This window comes from Mustela erminea, chromosome 10, assembly GCF_009829155.1.
Source record: "Mustela erminea isolate mMusErm1 chromosome 10, mMusErm1.Pri, whole genome shotgun sequence".
Classification (NCBI taxonomy): domain Eukaryota; kingdom Metazoa; phylum Chordata; class Mammalia; order Carnivora; family Mustelidae; genus Mustela; species Mustela erminea.
In genome coordinates, this window is record NC_045623.1 from 93,939,757 (window position 1) to 93,963,997 (window position 24,241).

The 24,241-nt window shown below is 38.5% G+C and overlaps 1 protein-coding gene across 2 annotated transcripts in view; it reads right to left on the minus strand.

The window, feature by feature from the left end:
* CDC42 (cell division cycle 42) overlaps positions 1-24,241 on the minus strand; it is a 50,471-nt gene that overhangs the window by 2,051 nt on the left and 24,179 nt on the right. The window contains exons 2-6 of one of the 2 annotated variants that reach the window (XM_032303358.1): positions 16,794-16,949; positions 13,717-13,789; positions 4,661-4,770; positions 4,340-4,537; positions 93-951 (exon numbers count right to left, since the gene is read on the minus strand). In XM_032303358.1, coding sequence (XP_032159249.1) covers positions 862-951; positions 4,340-4,537; positions 4,661-4,770; positions 13,717-13,789; positions 16,794-16,898 — 576 coding nt within the window. In that variant the 5' untranslated portion in view covers positions 16,899-16,949 and the 3' untranslated portion in view covers positions 93-861. Of the gene's footprint in view, positions 1-92; positions 952-4,339; positions 4,538-4,660; positions 4,771-13,716; positions 13,790-16,793; positions 16,950-24,241 lie in introns of those variants that run through there. The other variant, XM_032303357.1, reaches the window with a different exon arrangement.

Sequence of the window (24,241 nt, forward strand, 5' to 3'; positions counted from 1 at the left end):
GGGGGCTCAAGGAAGCAACATGTGGGCACCTGATACATAGGTAAAACTAGAACCAGTCAGTGCAACAGGAATAAAGTTTCATCAGGCATTTATACAAACAACTGTATATTTTTAATTTCAAAATTTGAAGGTAACCACAATTGTATGTTTCCCTCACAACAATAAAATCAGAAGCAGGAAAATATAAAGGTGGCAGCTTTACATCTCAACATTAACAAACCTTGAGTCAACTGTTAAAAATGGATGCTGTTCTTAAAAGATAGTGTGACAAATGATTTCATAGAGCAGTAGCAGATACATTAATACCTTTCCCACCCCAGACTGACAAATACTCCACCACAGCACAGACAGCCAAAGCAATAGCAACACAAAGTTTCACTGCACAAAAGAAAACCAAAGAAGAATCCTCCCTTCCCCGTTACACTCTACTAGCAGGTCACCCTTCTTCCATAAAGTTTGTCATGCAATTACAATTACAATTGATCATAAGAGTAAAATGATGTTCATGTTATTTTCTCCATCTAGAGCTAGGAAGTGTTAAAACTCTTGTTTTTTTCCAAGAGAACATTCTTAATGCCACACCAAGTTCCCTTTTGCAATAGTAATCCAAACCAAAAGCTCTGAGCATCAGGCAACTCAAGAAGCAGAAAGTTAAACAAGTCCAACTTGACTACTGATCACAAAAAATATTCTATAAGATATTGCATTCTTGATCAAAAACTAATACAGAGGTTGCTCTTAGGTGGTGAGTAAAAAGACGCAGAGGCTTTCAAACAGGATGGTTTTATTCCTTTGTTTTTAAATGCTCTTTCTACAGTAGTGGGACAGGAAGCAGCAGCAAAGAGGGAAGGAGAGAACAGTTTAGAATATACAGCACTTCCTTTTGGGTTGAGTTTCCGGAGGCTCGAGGGCAGCTAGGATAGCCTCATCAAACACATTCTTCAGACCTCTCTACAAGACAGAGGGGAGGAGAGAGAATAGCAGCCAGGTTAGAGGATTAGAAAGACGAGCAGATATAACAGCAGTCCGGATTAAATGGGCTGAATTCACAGAAGCAACGTACCTTCAGAAAAATAAGGGCCAGAAAGCTAGATCTTAAGCCCATTATCAGGACAGTAGACAGCTGAACAGAAACTTCCTACATAAAAAAGCTTAACTAAGCAAGAAAGCAATTTTTATGAAAATGTTGTACACTGACTCCTAAAATAATAGCATTTAGAAAAAACACTATTTTAATGAAAGTAATGCCAGAAGAAAAAAATGGATATGTAAACAAAACAGATGCACTGGATAAGCCTTGTAGAACTCTCCAGTATCTCCAATGAGAAGAATGGCACACACATTCTGGAACTAAATCAATTACGATTTCAGGCTTCTGTGAATTCAGCCCCTGAATAACTGAAGGACACAAACAGCAGACTAACAGGCATGCTACATGTTTCTAGATTCAATGACATATCTGGATGGGATTAATCAGGATTTAGAGCAAATCAGTTTCCCGGAACAAAATGGTTCAGACATTTAGAAAGAGTGTTAATTGTTCAACAGTACCACCTGGGAGAAGTTTAAGGAACAGACTCTAGAAACAGCATACGCTTCAGTTATTCAGTAATGTTATTAGAGCAAGTAACCACCACCCAAGTCATAGGAAAACAAAGAATGGGGTCCTAGAATGACTTTTAGCAAGCAGTCCAATGCTTTAAGATGTCTTCATGGATATCAGAGCATAAAGCATGGGGTGAAAATAAAGAATATTCTCAGATCTACAGGAATTAAGATGCAAAAACACACTTACACCTCAGGCAGAACTCCGACGTGACAGTGTGACTCAGTAGCACTGGTACCTTGGGCCCAGGTCTATAGACTCACCTAACCTCACCTAAATCTGAAGCCACAGGTTTACCACCCAAAGAGGTTTCACGTGTTCTTTACGTTAGTTTGATCCCAAGTAAAAATCTCCCATTAAGTCCCAGAACACAGCTCCAGTAACAAGCACCAGCCCCAGACTACCCCAGGCATTCCCACCCAACCCTGTACATATCCCAGAAGATGGGTACCCACACATCCCTTGAGATAGAAAATAAATCAGAAATAACATTAAGTACTTAAGAAGAAGCAAAGAGGTTAAAAAGTTTTCTTCTAGGACTTTTACAAAGTAGAAATGCTAAACAAAAGCAAAGTTCCTAGAAATTATTTCTACACATCTCAGAGCAAATTCTGGTAGTCAAATACAAAAGAAAAAGGGGACAATGGACAGGGAAATGCATTTTATAAGGGAAAAAAAGAGGATGACCATGAGAAACTAGGGCACCCCTTCATAAAAAGCAAATCCCTTCTTGCTTACTGACAAAAATAACCAATCCCCTATATAACAAAACTAATCTTTGCTTTACCTATACTATCTGATCATAAAAAGAGTTCAGTTTTAGAGGAACCAATAATGGAATCTGGAGTCCTAAAAGTTCTATCTCCCAAACACAACCAGACACCCCATTTTCTATCTTCTCTTTTGACTTCTCCAAACATCAAAATCTGGTAAGAAAAATATAGTTGCTAAGACCTTTTCAAATTCTTACTATCTGCCAAGTGACTTATTGTATAAACGTATTTACCTTGTAAAAAATCTTAAATGGAAGCATCTAATTCTTTAAACTTTACCAGTGACCTAGAATTGGGTCTACATGGTCTATTTGCCTCCATTTCCCCCAAAAGCAACCCATACTTGGAGGAGAAGGGTACAGAAGGATGCCTACCAGAGTTAGTTATAATCTGACACACGCGTTTCACATATATCCTTCACACACACACACACACACCCCTTCTGACTCTTCTGATGGTATCAAAACACAGAACCATCAGGCATTTTTTTAAAATCTCAGTCAGTGCTGTGGATAAGAGGATATAAAATCTTCTGAACTTTAAAATATCTGCTTTTACAACAGGACTGAACTGCCAAGGAAAACTGGGTCTGGGAGTATGATTTTAGACCTGAAGCCATCCTGCAGAATATACCCAGTTAAGCATAAAAATTTTATCTTTAAATATCCAACTTGGCACTGAGTTAGAGATTACTAAATTAAGTCTAGGCCACACATACTAAGCACCTAGTACCATGCATACTAGGTTAATTATACATGCCATTTGCCTTAGTATACATACAATCAAGAATACAATAGTGTTTTTTAAAAAAAAAAAAAAACTTAATAAAAAGAGCAATTACCTAAACAAGTAAGCATGATAAATGTAAGCATAGTTAATGTAATTATTGGAAACCTCTTTAGCTCTGCCCTATTTTTTTTTTAATTTTATTTATTTTTTATTTGATAGAGATCACACATAGGCAGAGAGGCAGACAGAGAGAGAGGAAGGGAAGCAGGCTCCCTGCCAAGCAGGGAGCCCAATGTGGGGCTCGATCCCAGGACTCTGAGATCATGACCTGAGCCAAAGGCAGAGGCTTTAACCCACTGAGCCACCCAGGCGCCCTAGCCCTGCCCTATTTTAACTAGACATGCTTGCTCAATGTTCAAACCTCAGAGCTCCAGTACCAATAGAATAAAATAGTTCTGTGCTGTTCTGTTCCCATAATGTTTTCTTTTGCCCCCAGAACAGTACTCAAAGGGAGAATCAGTCAGTAATACCATGAAGGTGGAAAAGATAAAACCACACAGGTCAGTTATAGCTCCCACTCGAAATATTCTAACACTGTTCCCTAACCTCAGAATCTGGTGTTTCCCATCAAACTAGAAGAGCCCAGTTAAATTATCCAGAAAGGGACAGGACAGAGAGGACCACATGGGGAAGGAATGTCTCTAAAAACACAAGCACTGATGCCCTTTTATAAAGCATGCTTGAGAAATAGCCAAGGGAGCTTTCTCTGACATGCGGGTCTCAATCATTATGACTAATTCCCGATGTCAGTTGAATTACCCCAGAAACTATAGCATCAGTGATCAGAATTGACAGGAAAAGATCAGATACATTTAGATAAAAATTTAAGTGTCGGGGGCGGGAGGGGAGTGGGGGGATCACTCACCTCCTCTCTTGCAAATGAGTGCTATCTGGAACCCACCCATAAAAAAATTTTAACACAATCCCTGACCACTACAAATGAGTCAGTACAATACGGGAGTTCACCAACACAAGAGTTTTACTCAGAGCTTAGTAATTTTCTCCACAAACACAGAACCTCTACCAAAAGAATACATACTATGAAGCTGGTCCTAGTCTTCCCCGCAGCTTTCTTGAGCACTGCAGGCCACTGTTAAAAATAGCCCCCAAACCCGAATACTCTTAAGAAACAACCCAACTGTAAGTAAACAAGGGGCTACTCTCTCCTCACCTGTGTGAGTGCAGAACACTCCACATACTTGACCGCCTTCAGGTCACGGGCCAGCTTTTCAGCAGTCTCTGGAGTGATAGGCTTCTGTTTGTTCTTGGCAAGTTTCTCAATCGTAGAGGGGTCATCTCGGAGATCAATTTGGGTCCCAACAAGCAAGAAAGGAGTCTTTGGACAATGGTGAGTTATCTCAGGAACCCACTAGAGAAAAGTATTTTTAAAAATATACCTGCATTAATCCACAAGCCTCTAAAGCTTTACCGAACAACTCAACAGAAGTTCTGTAACCACCTTTTTCAGTGCAAGAGTATCTGACCAACTCACCTTTTCCTTCACATTTTCAAATGAGGATGGAGAGACGACTGAAAAACAGACTAGAAATACATCTGTTTGTGGATAACTCAGCGGTCGTAATCTGTCATAATCCTCTTGCCCTGGAGAAAAAAAATTGGATAAATCAGCTACTGAATCTTGGCATCCTCACAGTATCAAAATCACAAGTCAGTCAACAGATTAAGCATGCAGCTAACAGCACGCTGACCGTTATTGAGAAAGCAACTTACTATTCTAATAAAATGTATGGCTTTTCTAATATAACCCTTGATGAACGTTCTTACTCAGCTAATTCAGTATTTCAATCCCTGAAAACAGCAATAAATCCATTGTGCTTTAGTTGTTTACCCTATTACCAGTTTGTAGTTTCCAATCTTTGTGTCCATCAGCAACCCAATGATAACGTAATAAAAACAGTAAGCTGGGACGCCTGGGTGGCTCAGTTGGTTAAGCAGCTGCCTTCGGCTCAGGTCATGATCCCAGCGTCCTGGGATCGAGTCCCACATCGGGCTCCTTGCTTGACAGGGAGCCTGCTTCTCCCTCTGCCTCTGCCTGCCACTCTGTCTGCCTGTACTCACTCTCGCTCCTCTCTCTCTGACAAATAAATAAATAAAATCTTTAAAAAAAAAAAACAAAAACAGTAAGCTGTTGCTACAGAAATGGTTAAAATAAATCCTACTCAAATCTGGTTAAGAAATAACCACAGTGAGGGGCGCCTGTGGGTTAAAGTGGGTTAAAGCCTCTGCCTTTGGCTCAAGTCATAATCTCAGGGTCCTGGAATCGAGCCCCACATCGGGGCTCTCTGCTCAACGGGGAGACTGCTTCCTCCTCTCTCTCTCTCTATCACTCTCTGCCTGCCTCTCTGCCTACTTGTGATCTCTCTGTCAAATAAGTAAATAAAATCTTTAAAAACAAATAAATAAAATGTTAAATAAATTAATTTGTTTCTTTCTTTTTTTTTTTTTTTTTAAGAAATAATCACAGTGAAACCATCTAAGGAGACAAAAATCTCAGCGAAACCGCACTGACACAATCCACTGCTCATCATGATTACCAAAGCATATGCACAGGCTTAGTTACTGTGTGCATTAACACCAGTATATGAAAATAAAACTACCTACAAAAAAATAACTTGGCAAGAATCAATGGATGCCACATCTGTGTGGGGATTATCCTAGGGAAAATAAGAATATTTGTATGGTCTTAAAGACTGCCAATAAACCTGCAAGGGGAAGAATGGCACTATACTGCCAGGAAACTGGATATGACCTTGACTTACCATCATCAGTTGAGTGGCAGATGAATATCGTGTGCCCCTAGATTTATATCCTGAGAAAGACACATCCCCAATGTACTATTTCATACATAATCTGAACCTAATCTGAGAAAACACAGACCAAATCCAACGGGAGGATAGGGAGAAGACCTGCCTGTATTCTACAAAAATAATGTCATGAAAGACCAAAAAAAGGCTGAAGAACCGATCCAAATTAAGAGACTAAAAAGACAGGACAACTAAATGCTATACATGATCCTGTACTGAAAGCAGAAAATACTGGGCTTGGCTCAACTGACAAAGCTAGAACAGAGACAGAGATGTTAGATTCAAGTTCTGTATCAATGTTAAATTTCCGTAAGTTGTTTATTATTACACAAGAATGTCTCCATTCTTAGGAAATACATATTTATTCAAGACTAAATGGCTATGTGATCAACTCACTCTCAAACAGCTCAGGGAAAAACAATTCATGTGCATATTACATTGAAATAGAATAATAAAGCAAATAAGGCAAAATGTAAATTGGTAAATCTGGTTAAACGGTGTATGGAGGCTCCTGGTACAATTCTCCCAACTGTTCTGTAGACCTGAAAATTATTTCCAGATAAAAAGTTTTTAAAAATATCTATACACATTTCTAAAACCATGAGGGGAGGGGAGGAGTTGCCAGGACAGGGTTTAACACTTCAATTTCGAAAATAAACTATAGCAATCCTATGTTTTAAAAGAATAGTTAAGTACTTAGTGCTACTCAACTGTACACTTAAAAACAGTTAAAATGGGGCACCCAGGTGGCTCAGTGGGTTAAAGCCTCTGCCTTCAGCTCAGGTCATGATCCCAGAGTCCTGGGATTGAGCCCCACATGAGGCGCTCTTGCTCAGCAGGGAGCCTGTTTCCCTTCCTTTCTCTCTCTCTGCCGACTTGTGATCTCTGTCTGTCAAATAAATAAAATCTTAAAAAAAAAAAAAAAAGTTAAAATGACAAATTCTACATTGTATCTATTTTACCACAATAAAGAACTTTTACAGGGGAGGAAAAAGGAGAGTTAAATATTTTGTATGCCAGTGAAATTTTTTTTTCCAGCATTGAGAGAAAATACAAGAATTGAGGATAGCTATCAAAACATAATAATTAAAGACATCACTGTTACTGCCACTTGGAATGAGCAATACATTGTGAGCAGACAAAAACGGTATCTACCTTCAGGACAATACAGAGATTAAAATACAGATTAAACGAAAAGGGAAAAAGGAAGGAGGTTACAAAAAATAAAAATAAAAATAAAAATGGTCATCACCACCTCTCGTACTGATTGCATACTTACTCTAACAATATGATAGGGTCAGAGTCAAAGGCTTTAAAGGTATGCTCTTAGAAGTGTAACTTTCACTTCTTAAAATTACCATGCAGAATGTATTATTACAGACATGGAAGAGATTTAAGAAAAGAATGGGCTTAAAGAAAACAAAATCAGCCAAGCTCCTTAATTCTCTCAATCTGAACAGCCTGAGCTCTAACACTGGCTGGAAATTTGACACATTGCCTGTCAAAGCTCCAATAAAACAAAACAAAAAATAAATTTAAAAAATAAGAAGGACATGGGGCACTGGGTGGCTCAGTGGGTTAAGCCTCTGCCTTCGGCTCAGGTCATGATCTCAGGGTCCTGGGACTGAGCCCCACATCGAGATCTCTGCTCAGCGGGGAGCCTGCTTCCTCCTCTCTCTCTGCCTGCCTCTCTGCCTACTTGTGATCTCTCTCTCTCTGTCAAATAAATAAACAAAATCTTTTTTAAAAATAAATAAATAAATAAGAAGGACACCTGGGTGGCTCAGTCCGTTAAGCGGCTGCCTTCAGCTCAAGTCATGATCTCAGAGTCCTGGGATCCAGCCCTGCATTGGGCTCCCTGCTCAGCGGGGAGTCTGCTTCTCCCTCTGCCCCTCCCCCTGCTCATGTGTTCTCTCTCTCTCTCTCAAATAAATAAAAATAAAATCTTTTTAAAAAATAAGTGAATACGGTGTCTAGGTGGTTCAGTCGGGTAAGCGGCTGCCTTTAGCTGAGGTCATGATCTCAGAGTCCTGGAATCAAGCCCTTCATCCAGCTCCCTGCTCAGCAAAAAGCCTGCTTCTCCTTGTCCCTTCTGCCTGCAGCTCTGCCTACTTGAGTGCTCTCTCTCTAATAAGGAAAAAAAATCTTAAGAAAAAGTAAATAAAAAATTAAAAATAAGAAGACAGAACTAACCAACCCTTATTTTTACAAAAATTAGTACACTCACACAACCTTTTCTTAGCTTTATTCTCTATTCAAATGGAATGAATGTACTTCAAAAAAATTAAGCCTGACACAGACTAGAAAATGGCTTCATTTCTAGTCATTCGGTCACTGCAATCAACCCATGTTAGTGCACATCAAAAACAGATCCAACTCTATATTCCTGAGCACCAGTAAGAGCATCTAAATGAATGTCCAATGTGTTACATGCAATGAACCTTCTACTCAGATGAAGACAGAAAACAAATAGCCGTTCTTTTTTTAATACTATGTCCAAAGCAGTATTGGTCCAGTCATACATTTGTGAAAAACAAACCCCCAAAGCTATAAATATCTTTCTTTTCCTTTCCCAAGAAGAAAGAAATCAGAAAGGAAATTGTTCAATAAATAGGATGCAGGCTACCTTACCTCTAGTTCTGCTTCAAGGACTACATTTAAGGAAGAATGAATGCAGTCCCGTAAGATGAGCAAGATTCTTCATTATCCAAGCATTATTTCTCCAAGTAAAATGTATCCTCTAAGAATGTCACAAATAGCTATTACTCACTTGATAGCGTTAATGTCATCACTGAGCATCCTTTACAGTAAACAACATGATCAAGAAAATTTCACTCTACGTGCAAGTCAGGTTTTGACCACAAGTCTTAAATTATACCTACTCTAACAGCACATAAGCTCACTGCTCAACTTCCAACATTTGCCAAAAAGCAGGGATACATCTCATGGGTTGCTGACCTTTCCCTTACTTAGAATCTCGTATTTAAAACTGAAATTCAAGAGGAACTAAGTCGTTTGAACGGAGGACTCCAGCCCATATAGTCTGAAAGAATCTCATGGCATGAAAAATAAATTTACTGCCAAAAGCCACATTTTTAGATATTTCCAATAGGGTACTGTAAATACAAAAAGAAAACAAATTAAGCATTTCACAGTATTTACCACTACAGACTCAAACCTAATCATTTTTTTCTACAACCAATCATTCAAAATTCAATGGCACCTAGTGATCCTGCTTCCGATGTGACATGCATGTTTCTTTCTGTTTCAGAAAGAAATTTTGCTGTAAAGGACATTATAGGCACTGACTATAGATTAAAATTTAAAATATTACATATAATGTTGTATTTCCTGAATTTGAGAGGAATACTGTAACAGAATATCCTTGCTCTTAAGAAATTCATACACTGGGGGCGCCTGGGTGGCTCAGTGGGTTAAGCCGCTGCCTTCGGCTCAGGTCATGATCTCAGGGTTCTGGGATCGAGTCCCGCATCAGGCTCTCTGCTCAGCAGGGAGCCTGCTTCCTTCTCTCTCTCTGCCTGCCTCTCCATCTACTTGTGATTTCTCTCTGTCAAATACATACATAAAACCTTTAAAAAAAAAAAAAAAGAAATACATACACTGAAGCATTAAAAAGCAAAAGGGCATGATGTATGCAACTTACTTTCAAATGGTTAAGAAATTAAACAACATGCATACAGAGCAAGAGAAAGTCTATCATTAAGAACCAGTAAATCTGGTAAGGAGTTCTTTGTACTAGCAACTTTTCTTCAAATCTGAAATTGAATCAGGACAGAAACTGACAAAAAAGGGGCACCTGGGGGGCTCAGTTGGTTTAGGGTCTGACTCCTGATCTCAGCTCAGGTCCTGATCTCAGGATGGTAAATTCAAACCCCACATGGGTTTTATGCTAGGTGTGAAGTCCACTTTAAAAAAAAAAAAAAAAAAGACAAAAAGGAATGTGTGTCAAAATGTAAAAATGTCTGACCCAGAAAAGGTCTTAATATAAAATACTGTGAACAGATCCCAAACATTAACAAAAGAAACTAAACTGTGGTGTGATCTGCCATAAAGAAGACTACCATGTCACTACCAGGACTATGACACACAAGTACAACCTTGAGAGACATCACCATGTTGTTTTAAGAGGAAAGGGAAGGTGGGGGGGGGGGGGGGTAATAATATCCCCTTTCCCTAAGAATAAATACAAGCGTATAGGAAGAGCTCTGTTTAGGATATACACTAAGACATCTCTGAATACAGATGCTTTTTCATTATTTTATTTATCTACATTTTTATTATTTTTCCCTATAAGTAAAACCCACATCTTTGTAATAAAGAATAACATTTAAAAGTCTGACACAGGAAGGAACTGACAGTGAAGCAATGATTATAAACAATACAACAATTACAGAACAACTTAACATGATAAACATGTTAAGTAAAAAAAAAAAAAAGCTAAATACAGAAGGAAATACACAATAGTACAACATGTGAAGGGGAAAAAAGAAGAAAAGAGCTGTGGGGGGAATCTCATGAACAAAAATTTACTGTTGTGACCACAGAGACAGAAATAAAAGCTGTGACAGAGACAGCCCTGTGATCCCTTTTTTTTTTTTTTTTTTTTTTTTTTTAAAGTAGGCTCTAGGGACACGTGGGTGGCTCAGTCAGTTAAGTGTCTGCCTTTGGCTCAGGTCATGATCCCAGGGTGCTAGGAATGAGTCCTGCATCAGGACCCCTGCTTGGTGGGAAATCTGCTTCCTCTGCCAGCTACTCCCCTGGTTGCTCAGTCTTAATCTTTCTCTCACTCTCTCTGATAAATAAATAAATAAAATCTTTTTTTAAAATGTTTTACAAAATAGGGGACGCCTGGATGGCTTAGTTGGTTAGGTGTCTGCCTTCAGCTCAAGTCACAATCTCCAGGTCCTGGGATCAAGTCCTATGCAGAGCTCCCTGCCCAACAGGGAGTCTGCTTCTCTCTCTTTCTCTCTCCCTCTGCCCCTCTTCCCTGCTCATTCTCTCTCTCTCTCAAAAAAATAAAAATAATTAAAAATGAATGAATGAATGAATGAATGAATACATAAATAAAATAAAAATTAAAAAATAAGTAGGCTCTACCCCCAATCTGGGGCTTAAACTACCTTGAGGCTTAAATGACCCTGAGATCAAGAGTCGCATGCTTCACTGAGTGACCCAGCCAGGTGTTTCCACCAATCTCTGATCTTCAATGGTATTAGATGTATCGATAAGAGTTGCAGCCAGAACCTCCTAAACCCCTTATACATAAGCCATTAGCTTGGTTTAGAGACTGTATGAGAAGTACAGTCCTCCCTTGTCCGTTTTTGTTTCACACTTCAAAAAAAAAAAAGACAGAGAATTGTAGCCAGAGGTGAGACAGGAATGCTATAAAAAGAATTCAGAACAAAATTACAAAAAGTCAGCAGATTAAACGCAAATAGTCCAAGGCCATCTCAATGGGGATGAAAGCTTTAGCAGAAAAAAAAACGGAGTTAATGGCATGACTTGAACCAGGGACAGGGACTCTGAAATTAAGGCCTCTGCAGAAGATACAAGTCTCCCCTTAAGTCTATCAAAGACAGAGAGTCACTATGGATGCCTACTGCCCCAATTCTCCAATGTTTGTCAAACCCCCCAACTTGCTGGGCTAGTAAAATCATTTCCTTAATGTTTTTTAACACCCAGAAAGATTCAGAATCTAACAGATGAAATAAATCAAATACTATTGTTAATTTTTCATTACATTTAGGAATAATCTATCCTTATTTAGCACACCGTGCCTATAATATTTATAATAATCTGCCACATTAAAGAACATGATAGATTTGTTCTCTGATTCCAATTTAAAATGTGTAACTGATCTTAACCTTGGAACTTTTTTGTTGAAAAGCGTTAAGAATTTTATAAAGGTTATAAAAATACTGTTTGTGATAAATTAAAACATAAACAGAGGAAATCTAAGTTATCAGGCTAATTGAAGCTTTGTATATAAAAGCCTGGGGTTGCTTCACTTGTCAGGTCAAGCAAATTGAATTGATTAAAACAGAAAACTGAATATATTAAATTTAAAAATGCAGATTAAAGTACCAGAAGATATTTAACACAGTTGTAAATGAGGTTGACTGGGATTAAAGTCTTGTCAACATAAGTTAAATAAACCAGTATTAATCAAGGGACCCTTGGCCACCTTGAGAATGATTTATTCGTAAAAGTGACTATTTTAATTTAAAAAATTTATTAAGTTATACAACTAAATTTAAAGCTTTACCCACTCCAAAACTAAATATTAAAGAGAAATAAAATATGTCCATACAAAGATTTGTGTACAAATGTACACAGCACCACTATTCACACACTTAGAAACTGGAACCCAAACATCCATCAACTTGTAGAGAGAGAACCAAATTGTGCTATAGTCACAATATGGACTACTACTCAGCAATTAGGAAAAACTACTGATACATACAAATAGATCAATCTCAAAACCATGATGCTAAGTAAAAGAAACCAAGCACAAAAGACTACTAGGTTCCATTTATATGAAATTCTAAAAAAGCAAAACCACAATGACAGAAAGCAAAGCTGTGGCTGCCTGGGAAAGAACACAAGAAAATTTTTTAGGTGACAGACCTTGATAATGGTGGAGGTTACATGACTATATAGTCAGTAAAACTCAAACTGACACATAAAATGACTGAATTCTATTGTATTATACTTCACTTCAGCTAAAAAGCAAAATACTGATTAAATACTGATTTGAAATTTTAAAATAAAATATAAAATTAATTTTCAACCCCAAGAGGCCATAAGTTATCTTTTTTCTGCATACAGATTGCCTCCGAGGGCACACACAAACACAGAAAAATCCCTCACCTATAATGAAGTACAGGTCATTGTTTTTTCTATTTTCCAAGTTTCCTCCCGTACACCATTACTCTTGTAAATTTTAATTCATGAACATTTCAGGGCCTAAACCAACATTAGAAAGCCACTGATCTCTAAAATGAACTGCTTACCACTGTCCCACTGTCTCTCCATTTCACCCTCCCAATTAAATCTAGACAGTCCCTAAAGGTGAGCAGTACACCACACTCCATCAGGGCAGTATGGCAGCTGGCAGAGAGGGAGAGGAGCACACATAAGATGTGAAGCACTTAGAATTCCTAAATATGAAAAGATTACCTTTCTGAAATTTTCCTTTGGCTAATTAAGCTGATAATAACCGAGACTACAGAGAGAAGTCAGAAATTAAGCTGTGCAGCCACTGTTAAAAACAACGAGGAAATAACACTGAGAAACTGGGTATACTTAAGGAAGAAAGCAATTTATTCCTTCAATTTCAAAAACTGACCTCAAAGGTCAATAATATGAGCTAGGTACTGGTTCATGTTCAAAGCAGTTTCAGATACAGTTAAAATAACAAACTATCTAAGAAGCTATCCGCACATGTACTTTATTTCACCCTACTTTATTTCCTTCCACACCATGCACCCAAGGAACTCCAAACTCCTATTGTGATTCCAGCTCTGGGACTGCCTCCTGAGTCAAGTATCGGCCATCACGATATCCAATCCTACTAAAGTATTAACAAAAGGCAAGTGGTTTACTAATATGCTAGTTTCCCAAAATGTCCACAAAAAAAAGACAGACAACCAGCAACTGTTAATACTTATAGACTAAAACATAAAAGATACCAAGTTTTCACCTGCAGTATCAAAAAGTCCAAGAGTATATGGCTCTCCACCAATCATAACTGTGACTGCATAGTTGTCAAAAACCTAAAAACACAAAAATACAACATCATTAGTATGCAAGGGGATGGTCAAATTGGGATAGAACAACTCTTAAGTAAAGGCAATATTTCCTTCCTAAGACTTAAACCTCTCTTAGCCCAAATGGTTCTTATATAGCAAACCTTGCCAACTAAACCCTTGCATGAACTAAATGATTCTTGGGAAAAAGGGACAGGGAATGTACTCTGGGAGGTCTGCTCTACCCCAGCAGCCTGGATTAAAAGCCACAGAAAAGCTAGAGGTGTCACAGAAGCAGAGTCCCGAGCTACCCAAAACAATCCTCTTCAAGTTTAAAACTTTGAGACAGTAAGCTTACAGTTTACCTTAATGCTCAATCTGATTTCTAAGAAATTAATTCTTCACAGACCATTTCATTTTAATCTACAATTTAAATATCCTAGATCCATGAAAATCTTCTTCCTTTCAGGGTTCAAGACAAGAAGCGCCTTGTTACAAACAAGCCCATCAGAAAGAAATTAAGGTTCCCTCAAGTCAAGGAAAGTGTCCAAGAAAAGGCTGGCAGATTATTTGTTGAGATTTCATGAATAAAACTTATGTTACTGAATACAAACCACATGACTGAAGAGACCTTCTGTGACTAGATGCTTTTATTTTCGAATACTCTAAAACCCATGACAAACTCTGTATATACTAATATTGGTTGTGCTAAATTATTCGTGAAAATGGGAGGTAATGGTGCTAAATGAAAAAAGACCCAACGATAATTCATGGATTTTTCCGAACTGACAAATGAAAAGCAATCTTTCCAACTAGAAGGATGTTATATTTTCAGATCAGCCCTGCTTCATCTAACTCTAACTTTCTGGTTCAAGCTTTAATGGATTGTTTGTAAACAAGAGTGAAAGCAAGGGCACCGGGCAGGTGGTAGTTAAAGGAAAGTCAGTTCTTGATAACAAGAACAAGAAAGAGGCACCTGAGTGGCTCCATCAGTTAAGTGTCTGCCTTTAGCTCAGGTCATAATCCCTGGGTCCTGGGATGGAACCCTTCGGCCTACTCCCTGCTCAGCAGGGAGTCTGCTTCTCCCTCTCCCCCTCTGCCCCTGCTCATGCTCTCTCTCTTGCTTATCTCAAATAAATAAATATTTAATAAAAAAAAAACAAGGAAAATTATAATGAATGTGGTTAAGCTCTCAACCATATAGATTATTTTTTAAGTCATACCTAACCCGTCTTTCAGATACCCACATACAAACACATGTATGAAACACCTGCTAGACCCCTTAAACAGAACACCTCATGACAGAAATCATAACACAGACTCAGAAATCATGTTTACAAGAAAATAATTTTAAAGGAGACTGAAACGCCAAAATTCCAATAGCTGACCTCACTCTGAAACAAGATTCCTGTATCTCTAAAAATCCCCTACAAGTCCCTCTTAACCTCAGAACTTTCCACTTACCATGTCCCAGTCACAAATGGGTCAATCCCAAAATATGAGCGTATATTTAATTATACCTCAAATTCTCCCCCTCCAAGAAACTTAACCTTTCTGCTTCCTACAGCCTTGGCCTACTCACTTTTTCTGCTTCGGGATATTATAAACTGTCAATTCTAATTAAACAAAATCACCAAGCCTTTAACCTGTATTCATTCTCTTAACAATGTCCATGTCTCTTAAGATTAACCTGAAGTATTCAGACATTTTCTTCCTTTTTACATCCAAACAATACTAATTTCATATTAATCATATATAGGTTCTTCATAACCCCTAAAATAACTCACTTAACATAGGTGCTTACTGAAAGCCAGGCCAACCCTAGCTCAGCGTGCATACTGAAGGAACGCCTGTGTTTAACAACATTATACCACTGGATTGGGTCACCCAACCTGGAACAAACAGTGGATCCTTCCAAACACATTCCTTCAAAAGTCAGTGTCACTCCAAAGAACTCTTCTCTTTCACTTCGTTGTCTTTGTTATTCCCATTTTCCCCCTACTCTTCTAAGGAGCTGATAAAAAGCATTTGTGGGGGGCACCTGGGTGGCTCTGTGGGTTAAGCCTCTGCCTTCGGCTCAAGTCACGATCTCAGGGTCCTAGAATCGAGACCCGCATCAGGCTCTCTGCTCAGCGGGGAGCCTGCTTCCCCCACCTCTCTCTCTGCCTGCCTCTCTGCCTACTTGTGATCTCTGTCTGTCGAATAAATGGATAAAATCTTTAAAAAAAAAAAAAGAAAGAGGGGCGCCTGGGTGGCTCAGTGGGTTAAGCCACTGCCTTCGGCTCAGGTCATGATCTCAGGGTCCTGGGATCGAGTCCTGCATCCAGCTCTCTGCTCAGCAGGGAGCCTGCTTCCCTCTCTCTCTCTCTGCCTGCCTCTCTGTCTCCTATGGTCTCTCTCTGTCAAATAAATAAATAAAAATCTTTAAAAAAAAAAAAAAAAAGAAAAAAAAAAAAGAAAGAAAGAAAGAAAGAAAAAAAGCATAGCATTTGTGGGAGAGAATGCCCAAAGGCTTCTGCTAGTGTTCTCCTAACAAAAACAGTTCTCTGCCCTTTAAAAGCAATTTGGAGCTCCATTTACTGCTAAGACAACAGCTCCATGAGATCCTCTTCTACCCCCTACAGAAAATAAACGGAGACACATACTACTTTCTCTGAAGTTACAAGACCCCAAAAAGCATCCTAGACCTCCAAGCACTGATTCCTCACTGGCCAAGTTATCCACCCCCCTCCCCCAAAGTCATCTCATTCCAAGACACTGAGCATACTTCTCCAAACTGAGACCATCACTCTTTGAAGAATCTTGTCTATTGGAGTTTGGTCTCCCAGCACTTCTTGCAAACCCTTGTTATCACCCCTCTGACTCTTTACTGATTTTTCAGCTGTTAATTTTAAAGTGAATATAATTTACCCATGACAGATCTTTAAAAAGAGGACACAAAGGCAGACAAAAGAAAAATTTCAGTACACAGAGTTTTCAAAAGATCCAAACAGAAAACATTTCACTAGCAAATGGAAGCCTTTATACTTACAGTCGGTACATACTCAGATGGAAATTTGTTTGTTGTGTAGGATATCAGGAGACATGTTTTACCAACGGCACCATCACCCACAACAACACACTTAATTGTCTGCATTGCTGAAACAGTTTTGTATCCACTTAAAATACTTCAAAATTCAGTGATGACCTACAAAAAGATGAAGGACATTTGTTTCATTTGTAGTGATATATTTATTTTTATTTCTTCTACTAGCAAAAGATTCATTCAGAGCAAGAACAGAACTAGCACCCCAACTACTGTGGCTGAAAGAACCTTAAAGGAAAAATTGTGACTAGTTTAAAGTCATAATAACAAATTAGAGTCAATTTTCTTAAGTTTCTGATCCCTGTTGTTTTCAACGTCTTTAAAAGTCCAAAGTAGTGTAAGGGGCAGCATATTTATTTCTATAATGAAAGAGAAGGAAGCATCTGTGTAATTCAGTTAAGTGTCCCACTCCTGATTTTGGCTCAGGTCATGATCTCAAGAACTTATGAGATCAAGCCCTGTGCTCTGCACTGGGTGTGGAGCCTGCATGGGCTTCTCTCTCTCCCTCCCTCTCTCTGCCCCTCCCCCATTGCCAATGTGCTCTCTCTAATAACAAAATTTAAAAAAAAAAAAAAAAAGAAAGAGAAGAGGCCATTTCAGAATGAATCCCATGTAGTGTGCCACATGACTGTGTGAAACTCTTCCTTCAGTTGTGTGTACATGTGCACGCATATATTTGTCCTAGACTGCAATACAGAAGTCACTGATTTAAAGGCTGGTCCATTTATCCACTCTTAGAGCTACAGTTAGTTACTCAGGCTGTAACCCACAGGCTACAGAGCACCACCACCAACCCCTTGTAACAGAGGAACTGGAAAAAGATCAGGGTGATCCCTGGTCTCAGCAGCTGTTTTGACACCAGGTTGCCTAGTTACTAACTCAATATTCATGGCACGAAGAGGCCAAAACCCACACATTTATAATAAAGAGATCACTCTAAAGCACACTGACTTATGAACAGATAAAATTAAGTTTACCTTACTATAGTTCTCCACTCTAAGAAGCTACTGATTACAAATGCACTGAAGATTTATTATATTTCATCAGTTCATAGATGCTTGCTTTCACATTTAAACATCTCTAAAATCAGGTGCCTGACTCAGTTGGTTAAGCATCTACCTTCTCCTCAGGTCATGATCCCAGGATCCTGGGATGGAGCCCCACACTGGGCTCCCTGCTCTGAGGGGAGTCTGCTTCTCCCTCTCCCTCAGCCCATCCCCCCAACTTGGGCTCCCCCATAAATAAAATCTCTTATAAATAAACAAACATCTCTAAAATCAGAACATGTCTTTACTGAAGGATTCTTAAAATCATTACCAGTCATCCCCCTCTCCACATTCTGACATCTAAGAAATCAGGATAAATGGCATCTTAAAGCTAACGAAAAAAAAAATTTTTTTAAGACTTATTTATCTTAGAGAGAAAAAGCATGCACGCAGGGGAGGGGCAGAAGAAGGGGGAGAATCCTCAAAGCAGGCTCCCCACTGAGCATGATGCCCAACATGGGGCTCAATCCCAGGACCCTGAGATCATGACCTGAGCTGAAACCAAGGCCAGCCACCCACCAAGCCATCAATGAAAACTTTAAAATTTTTCTGGGAGAATAAAAAAGAAACATCATGCCCTGTATTCCTACATTTTAAGATAAAGTCCTAGTTCAATTACAATCCTGAAGGGGTTGCCAAAACCACCACCTTACTAAACATAAAAATGTCAGAACCACCTAACTGGGCTGACTGCCATGCCTACTTTGTCCTACAGTATCCATCACAACTCTTAATCATGATGAGTTACAAATTGTTAACATCTCTGTAGATACAGTAGGAGTAACTTACAGGAAATATACACTCTCCCATTCCTCATCAAAATCATCCTGATTGTATTTCTCTTTATTTAACCTCCTTTTATCTTGTTCTTTCCCTTCTGCTTATAATGCACTGAAGAAGCACTCATACTAATATAATATTAAAGGTTAAAGATCTTAAACCCTAAACTAAATCAAAATTATTTATCAAAATAATTTAGAACACCGAGTACAAATTATAGAGAATTACTCCTAAAGAATGTCTTTTACATAATAATAAAGAAGAGAAAAGAATAGCTGTCTTCTCACGCTCCTCAATCTACTGCTGAAAAAAAGCGTAATGTTCTGGTTAAAAAAAAATAATAATAAGGTCTTCAGTAGAATTTCTTTTCAATTCACAGTGAAGAAAAGAAAGGTAAGCAGAGAACTCTGATCATTCTACAGAATATTTTCCAGGTGCCTATAAATCTATTTCAAGTTCAGTCCTTCTATCTTCTATTTCTCCTGATTATTGTTACCAGGTGATTTTTTTATGTAGAGTTTAATCAACAATACTGGGCAGAAAGTAATCATCGACCACTGTGGCAGAGACTGCTAGCGGTCTCCCAGTTCTTCCTTTCTTCTTTAGTAACAGAATTTTCACTTAAGCATGTGGTCCCCAATAAAGAGAGACTACATTTCCTAAATTCCTTTGCAGCTGGATGTGACCACTGTGATTAAGGGGAGTGGAAATTACAGATGAAACAACCTTCAAGAGTCGCCTTAATAGCAAAGGGAACAGTCTCCCTGCTCCAGCCTGTAGGCTGGAATGCAGACGTGATGACGAGAGCTGACGCAGTCATACTGAACCACAAGACACAAATTACATGTTAAGGATGAGTAACATAATAGGAAGGGCCAGCCCTGGACCGCCTCCAGGACTCTTAAAGAAGAAAGAAAGAAATTTCTCTTCCATTAAGTCCCTAGTATTTTGGATTTCTCTGTTACAACAGCAGAATTGATATCCTAATTACTATCTTTCACAGACTCTAAGAAGCCAATGATTTTTAAATATATCCTAAATTTAGAAGTGTTAAATGCAGAAGAAAACTGTATTAGCATCACAGAAATTCTAGTAAATTACAGTAAAACTGACCACTTTTGAGGGCTCTTTCAAAAACATCTAAGGTAAATGCTTCTTCTAAAATTTTAATCATGGTTGAAATCAAATTGTCATCCCTACCTATGAAGCTCCTTATTTTCATTCTGTATACCATACTAACAAGAAAACACAAAATCAACAGGCCACTTATAAGCTTCAAAATTCTAATGGGGGGAAAAGCCACCGTTTCTTGAAATTTTTCTAAGATTCCCTAGGGAATAAGAAAGCCGACACTGGGGGCGCCTGGGTGGCTCAGTGGGTTAAGCCTCTGCCTTCGGCTCAGGTCATGATCCCAGGGTCCTGGGATCGAGCCCCACATCGGGCTCTCTGCTTCGAAGGGAGCCTGCTTCCTCCTCTCTCTCTGCCTGCCTCTCTGTCTACTTGTGAGCTCTGTCAAATAAATAAAATCTTTAAAAAAAAAAAAAAAGAAAGAAAGAAAGCCGACACTGAGAACAAGAAGTTCCCATGATCAGAACTATGAATATGACTGCCTCATGTGCTAAAATCACAACTACCACAAGCTCTGATGGACAAGGCTGGAGCTAGTCTAAAACACTCCAGAGAAGTGCTTTCATTCATAACTGTATTTAAAAAGAATAATTTACATCAGATTCACACTGAATTCCCTTTTTTATATATTAAAAATATATTTGGAAATTCCACCAAAATTAGCAGTCTTCAGCAGCCCATCACAAACAGCAGTCTTAGAATACCGGTTCTGTCTGTGCAAACTTTAAACATAGTATCTCTCTCTGACACCAGTGAAGAATAAGAATATGTTAATGAGATCACTCTTGGGGTGTCTGGGTGGCTCAGTTGGTTAAGTGCCCACCTCCTTGGTTTCTGCTCAGGCCACGATCCCATGGATTGTGAGATCCAGCTCTGAGTCAGGATCCGTGCTCCACTGGGAGTCCACTTGGAAGATTCTCTCCTTCTGCCCCTTCCACCACTCTCTTTCTCTCTCTCTCTCTCTCTCTCAAATAAATTAATCTTTAAAAAGAGAGGGGAAATCATTCTGGCCACCAGGAAACTTCCAACTGTGAAGTAAAACATATGGATACAACACAATTTGTACTAGAAGAAATCTACAATCTAAGTTTGGGAACAAAGGTAACACTATTTCAAATGGGCTCATAATCTTTCAGCATTTTTTTTTTTAAATTAGGTTCTACTCCCAGCATACACAGGTCTTGAACTCATGACCCAGAGATCAAGACTCAACCCTAGATAAAGAGTCAAGACACAAAACCAACTGAGTCACCCAGGTGTCTCTCCTCTCTGTATTCTTAAGCACAAATTCATTAAAACTAAATGACAAACTTTCTGAGGGCAATCTTTAAGGTTTTCCAATGGAAGGTAATAGATTGTGTAACGGGGATGTGTTCTGAATTAGTCTGGCTAGATCACTGAACAAACATTACTATTTTCAGAACTTTCAGAAGTCTGTATCTTTTCCTGTACCAGAAGAATAAACAGCCCCCCAAGTCACCTGGGTCCTTCTTTGTGCGTCCTGCCTAAAAAGCTGGAAAAGAATATCCAAAGTACATGAACTTCATTTATAAGTAACAGTAATGTTCTTAACTTTGAAGTCAGGAAAACTGGGTTTTGTGTTTTTTGTTTTTTAAAGATTTTATTTAATTATTTGACAGACAGAGATCACAAGTAGGCAGAGAGGCAGGCAGAGAGAGAGGGGAGGAAGCAGGCTCCCTGCGGAGCAGAGAGCCCGATGCGGGGCTCTATCCCAGGACCGTGGGATCATGACCTGAGCCGAAGGCAGAGCTTTAACCCACTGAGCCACCCAGGCGCCCCAGGAAAACTGGGCTTTAATCTCTGCTCAGCACTTACTAGTGACCTGGGCAAGGGTCTTAACCTCTTTTTGCCTAAGTGTTTTCATTTGTAAAACAGAACTAATTACATCAACACCCTGCACGGCTGTTACAAAGATTAAATAAAAAGACCTCACAGCTCATAGCACATATCCAATATACAAAAATTCATCTACCAAGTGTGCTAGTTAAAATCGATCCTATTTCACATCATATTTTCATCCTGTGGGTCAAAACTTAAACTGGTGGGTTATTACCGAATCAAAACTTTTCACAGTTTGCACATAATAGGTATACCAAAAATGTAAGTTAAAATGAACCAAATATATTTGCTATTTAGCTAATGACGCACACACAAAAATAAATGAAACAAGAAATCCACCCAAATATTTCTTCCCCTGAAGACTTCTGAACTTTTCTTTTGTTATTTCCTGTAACTTATTTCTGTATTTTACAGAGTAGTTCCTAAAAATAAGTTACCTAACAGGTGTTAACAAAATAATTTATTATGAAAATACAGCCAATCACTACTGTTAAATGACTAATTATTTAAATGTTTTTAGTCTACAAATCATCACTACCTACATGTTTGAATTCAGCCTCTAAATCAGTAATTCCAAAATTATCAGACCACCAGAATTACCTGGAATGGGTTTATTAACAATTCAGATTCCTAGATCCTCACCCCAAATCTTAAATCAGAACTCAACACTCCTGGGGCACCAGGGTGGTTCAGTGGGTTAAAGCCTCTGCCTTCAGCTCAGGTCATAATCCCAGGGTCTTGGGATGGAGCCCCCTGCATTGGGCTCTATGCTCAGCAGGGAGCATGCTTCCTCCTCTCTCTGCCTGCCACTCCGCCTACTTGTGATCTCTGTCAAATAAATAAATAAAATCTTTAAAAAAGAAAAAAAAAAAACTCACACTCCCTACATAATCCTAATGTACAATGAAGCTTGAGAACTACTACTTCACATGATAGCAAGACAAGGAATACCAGCAACATGAGAATCTAAGCTAAGTACCAGCATTTTAGATCATCTAGAAGTGAACTTCTAAAAGTAGAATCAAAATTACCTACATGAATTAGGGGTATCAACAAGGCATTTTACATATTTAGTAAGGAAAAACTCATGTTAGATACTGAGAGCGCATGAATCAAGATACTTCAGAGCTGCTTCAATTACTGGCTTAACCTAATAGTGTTCTCAACTAATAATAATAGGAGCAAATACTTAAATAGTTCTTACTATGTGCTATATACTGTTCTAAACATATTACACACTTTTGTACATTTCATCCTCCCAGCAACCCTACATGGTATGTGCTATACTATCCCCATTTTGCAGGTAAGAAAAGTGTGAAGCTCAGTAAAGTTAAGTCGGCCAAGATTACTCAACCAGTTAATGGCAGAACTGGAATTTAAATCCAAGTGGTATGACTGCCAAGCCCCTGCTCTAAAACACTATACTAGTCACTACCTCTCCTGAGAAGTGACAGTGATTAAAACAAACATGATTACTGCAAATGGAGTGGCAAGTATATACCTATATATATATATATATGTATATATATATATAGGTGCAGCACTGGGAAGAGGAAGAGAGAGGAGGAAGCAACAAACAGAAGCTAAGTTCATTTCCTATTTATTTCTTCACCCTGTAGACAACTACTAGTTTTTATTGGGAGACGAGAACAGGAATTAGTAAGACAGGGTTTGCTCTTCCCCTTTCTATATTCCCATAAATCTTCCATTTCTTTGTCTTCCTGACCTAAACTCAGCAATTTGTCAGAAACTGGTTTTGGGTCCCCTGCTAAAAGCATTGGTTCAAGAGTCAGACTGGGTCTACCACTCTAGCTATATGACCTTAATCAAGTTACTTGTCTGTGACTGTTTTCCCTTCTCTAAAAATGAAAATAGTTAAGACCTTCTTCATAAACTATGTTGATTAATACATGTAAAGAATTTAGAACAGTGCCAGGCATACAGTAAATGCTTACTAAATGTTAGCTATTACTCCTGAATAATTAAAGGCACTTTTAAGCCAATATAAATTTTTAAAATACCAACAATTCCAACCCACTTAGAAAAGAACACGTAAATTTTTTTATTTCCAAAATAATTATAGTACTCATTGTTCTTATTACAAATGTAGTAAATTTAGCTGCAACTACAAAGTGGTCAAGCCACAATTTAATTAAGACAATTCTACCAAAAATTTGACATGTATTAAGAAGTCACCAGACGAGCCACAGATGGGGAAGGAGCAGGCAACCAGGGAAAAGACTGTGGCTTTGCAATACATAAAACGCCAGCTTCAGCAACATGGAAGTAACTAGGACAGACATGTCTGTGTCCTATGTTAGCTTCCTTTTCAAAACATGTCCAATCACTACAGCAGCAAAGAGGCTATGTAGTACCAATTACCATTTTGCTATCTAGAGCATCTAGAAAAGTTATTTTACATCAATAACTAAACACTCTCTTTAATACTGAAGTTCAGTTATACCAGCACTTAGAACTGGGGCTGGGCAACTTTTAGCATAAAAAGTGATTCTGCCAATCACAAGCAAAATAAATTGTGAAATAAGGAGTATCTACCATATTCCTTCCCAGTACCCACCA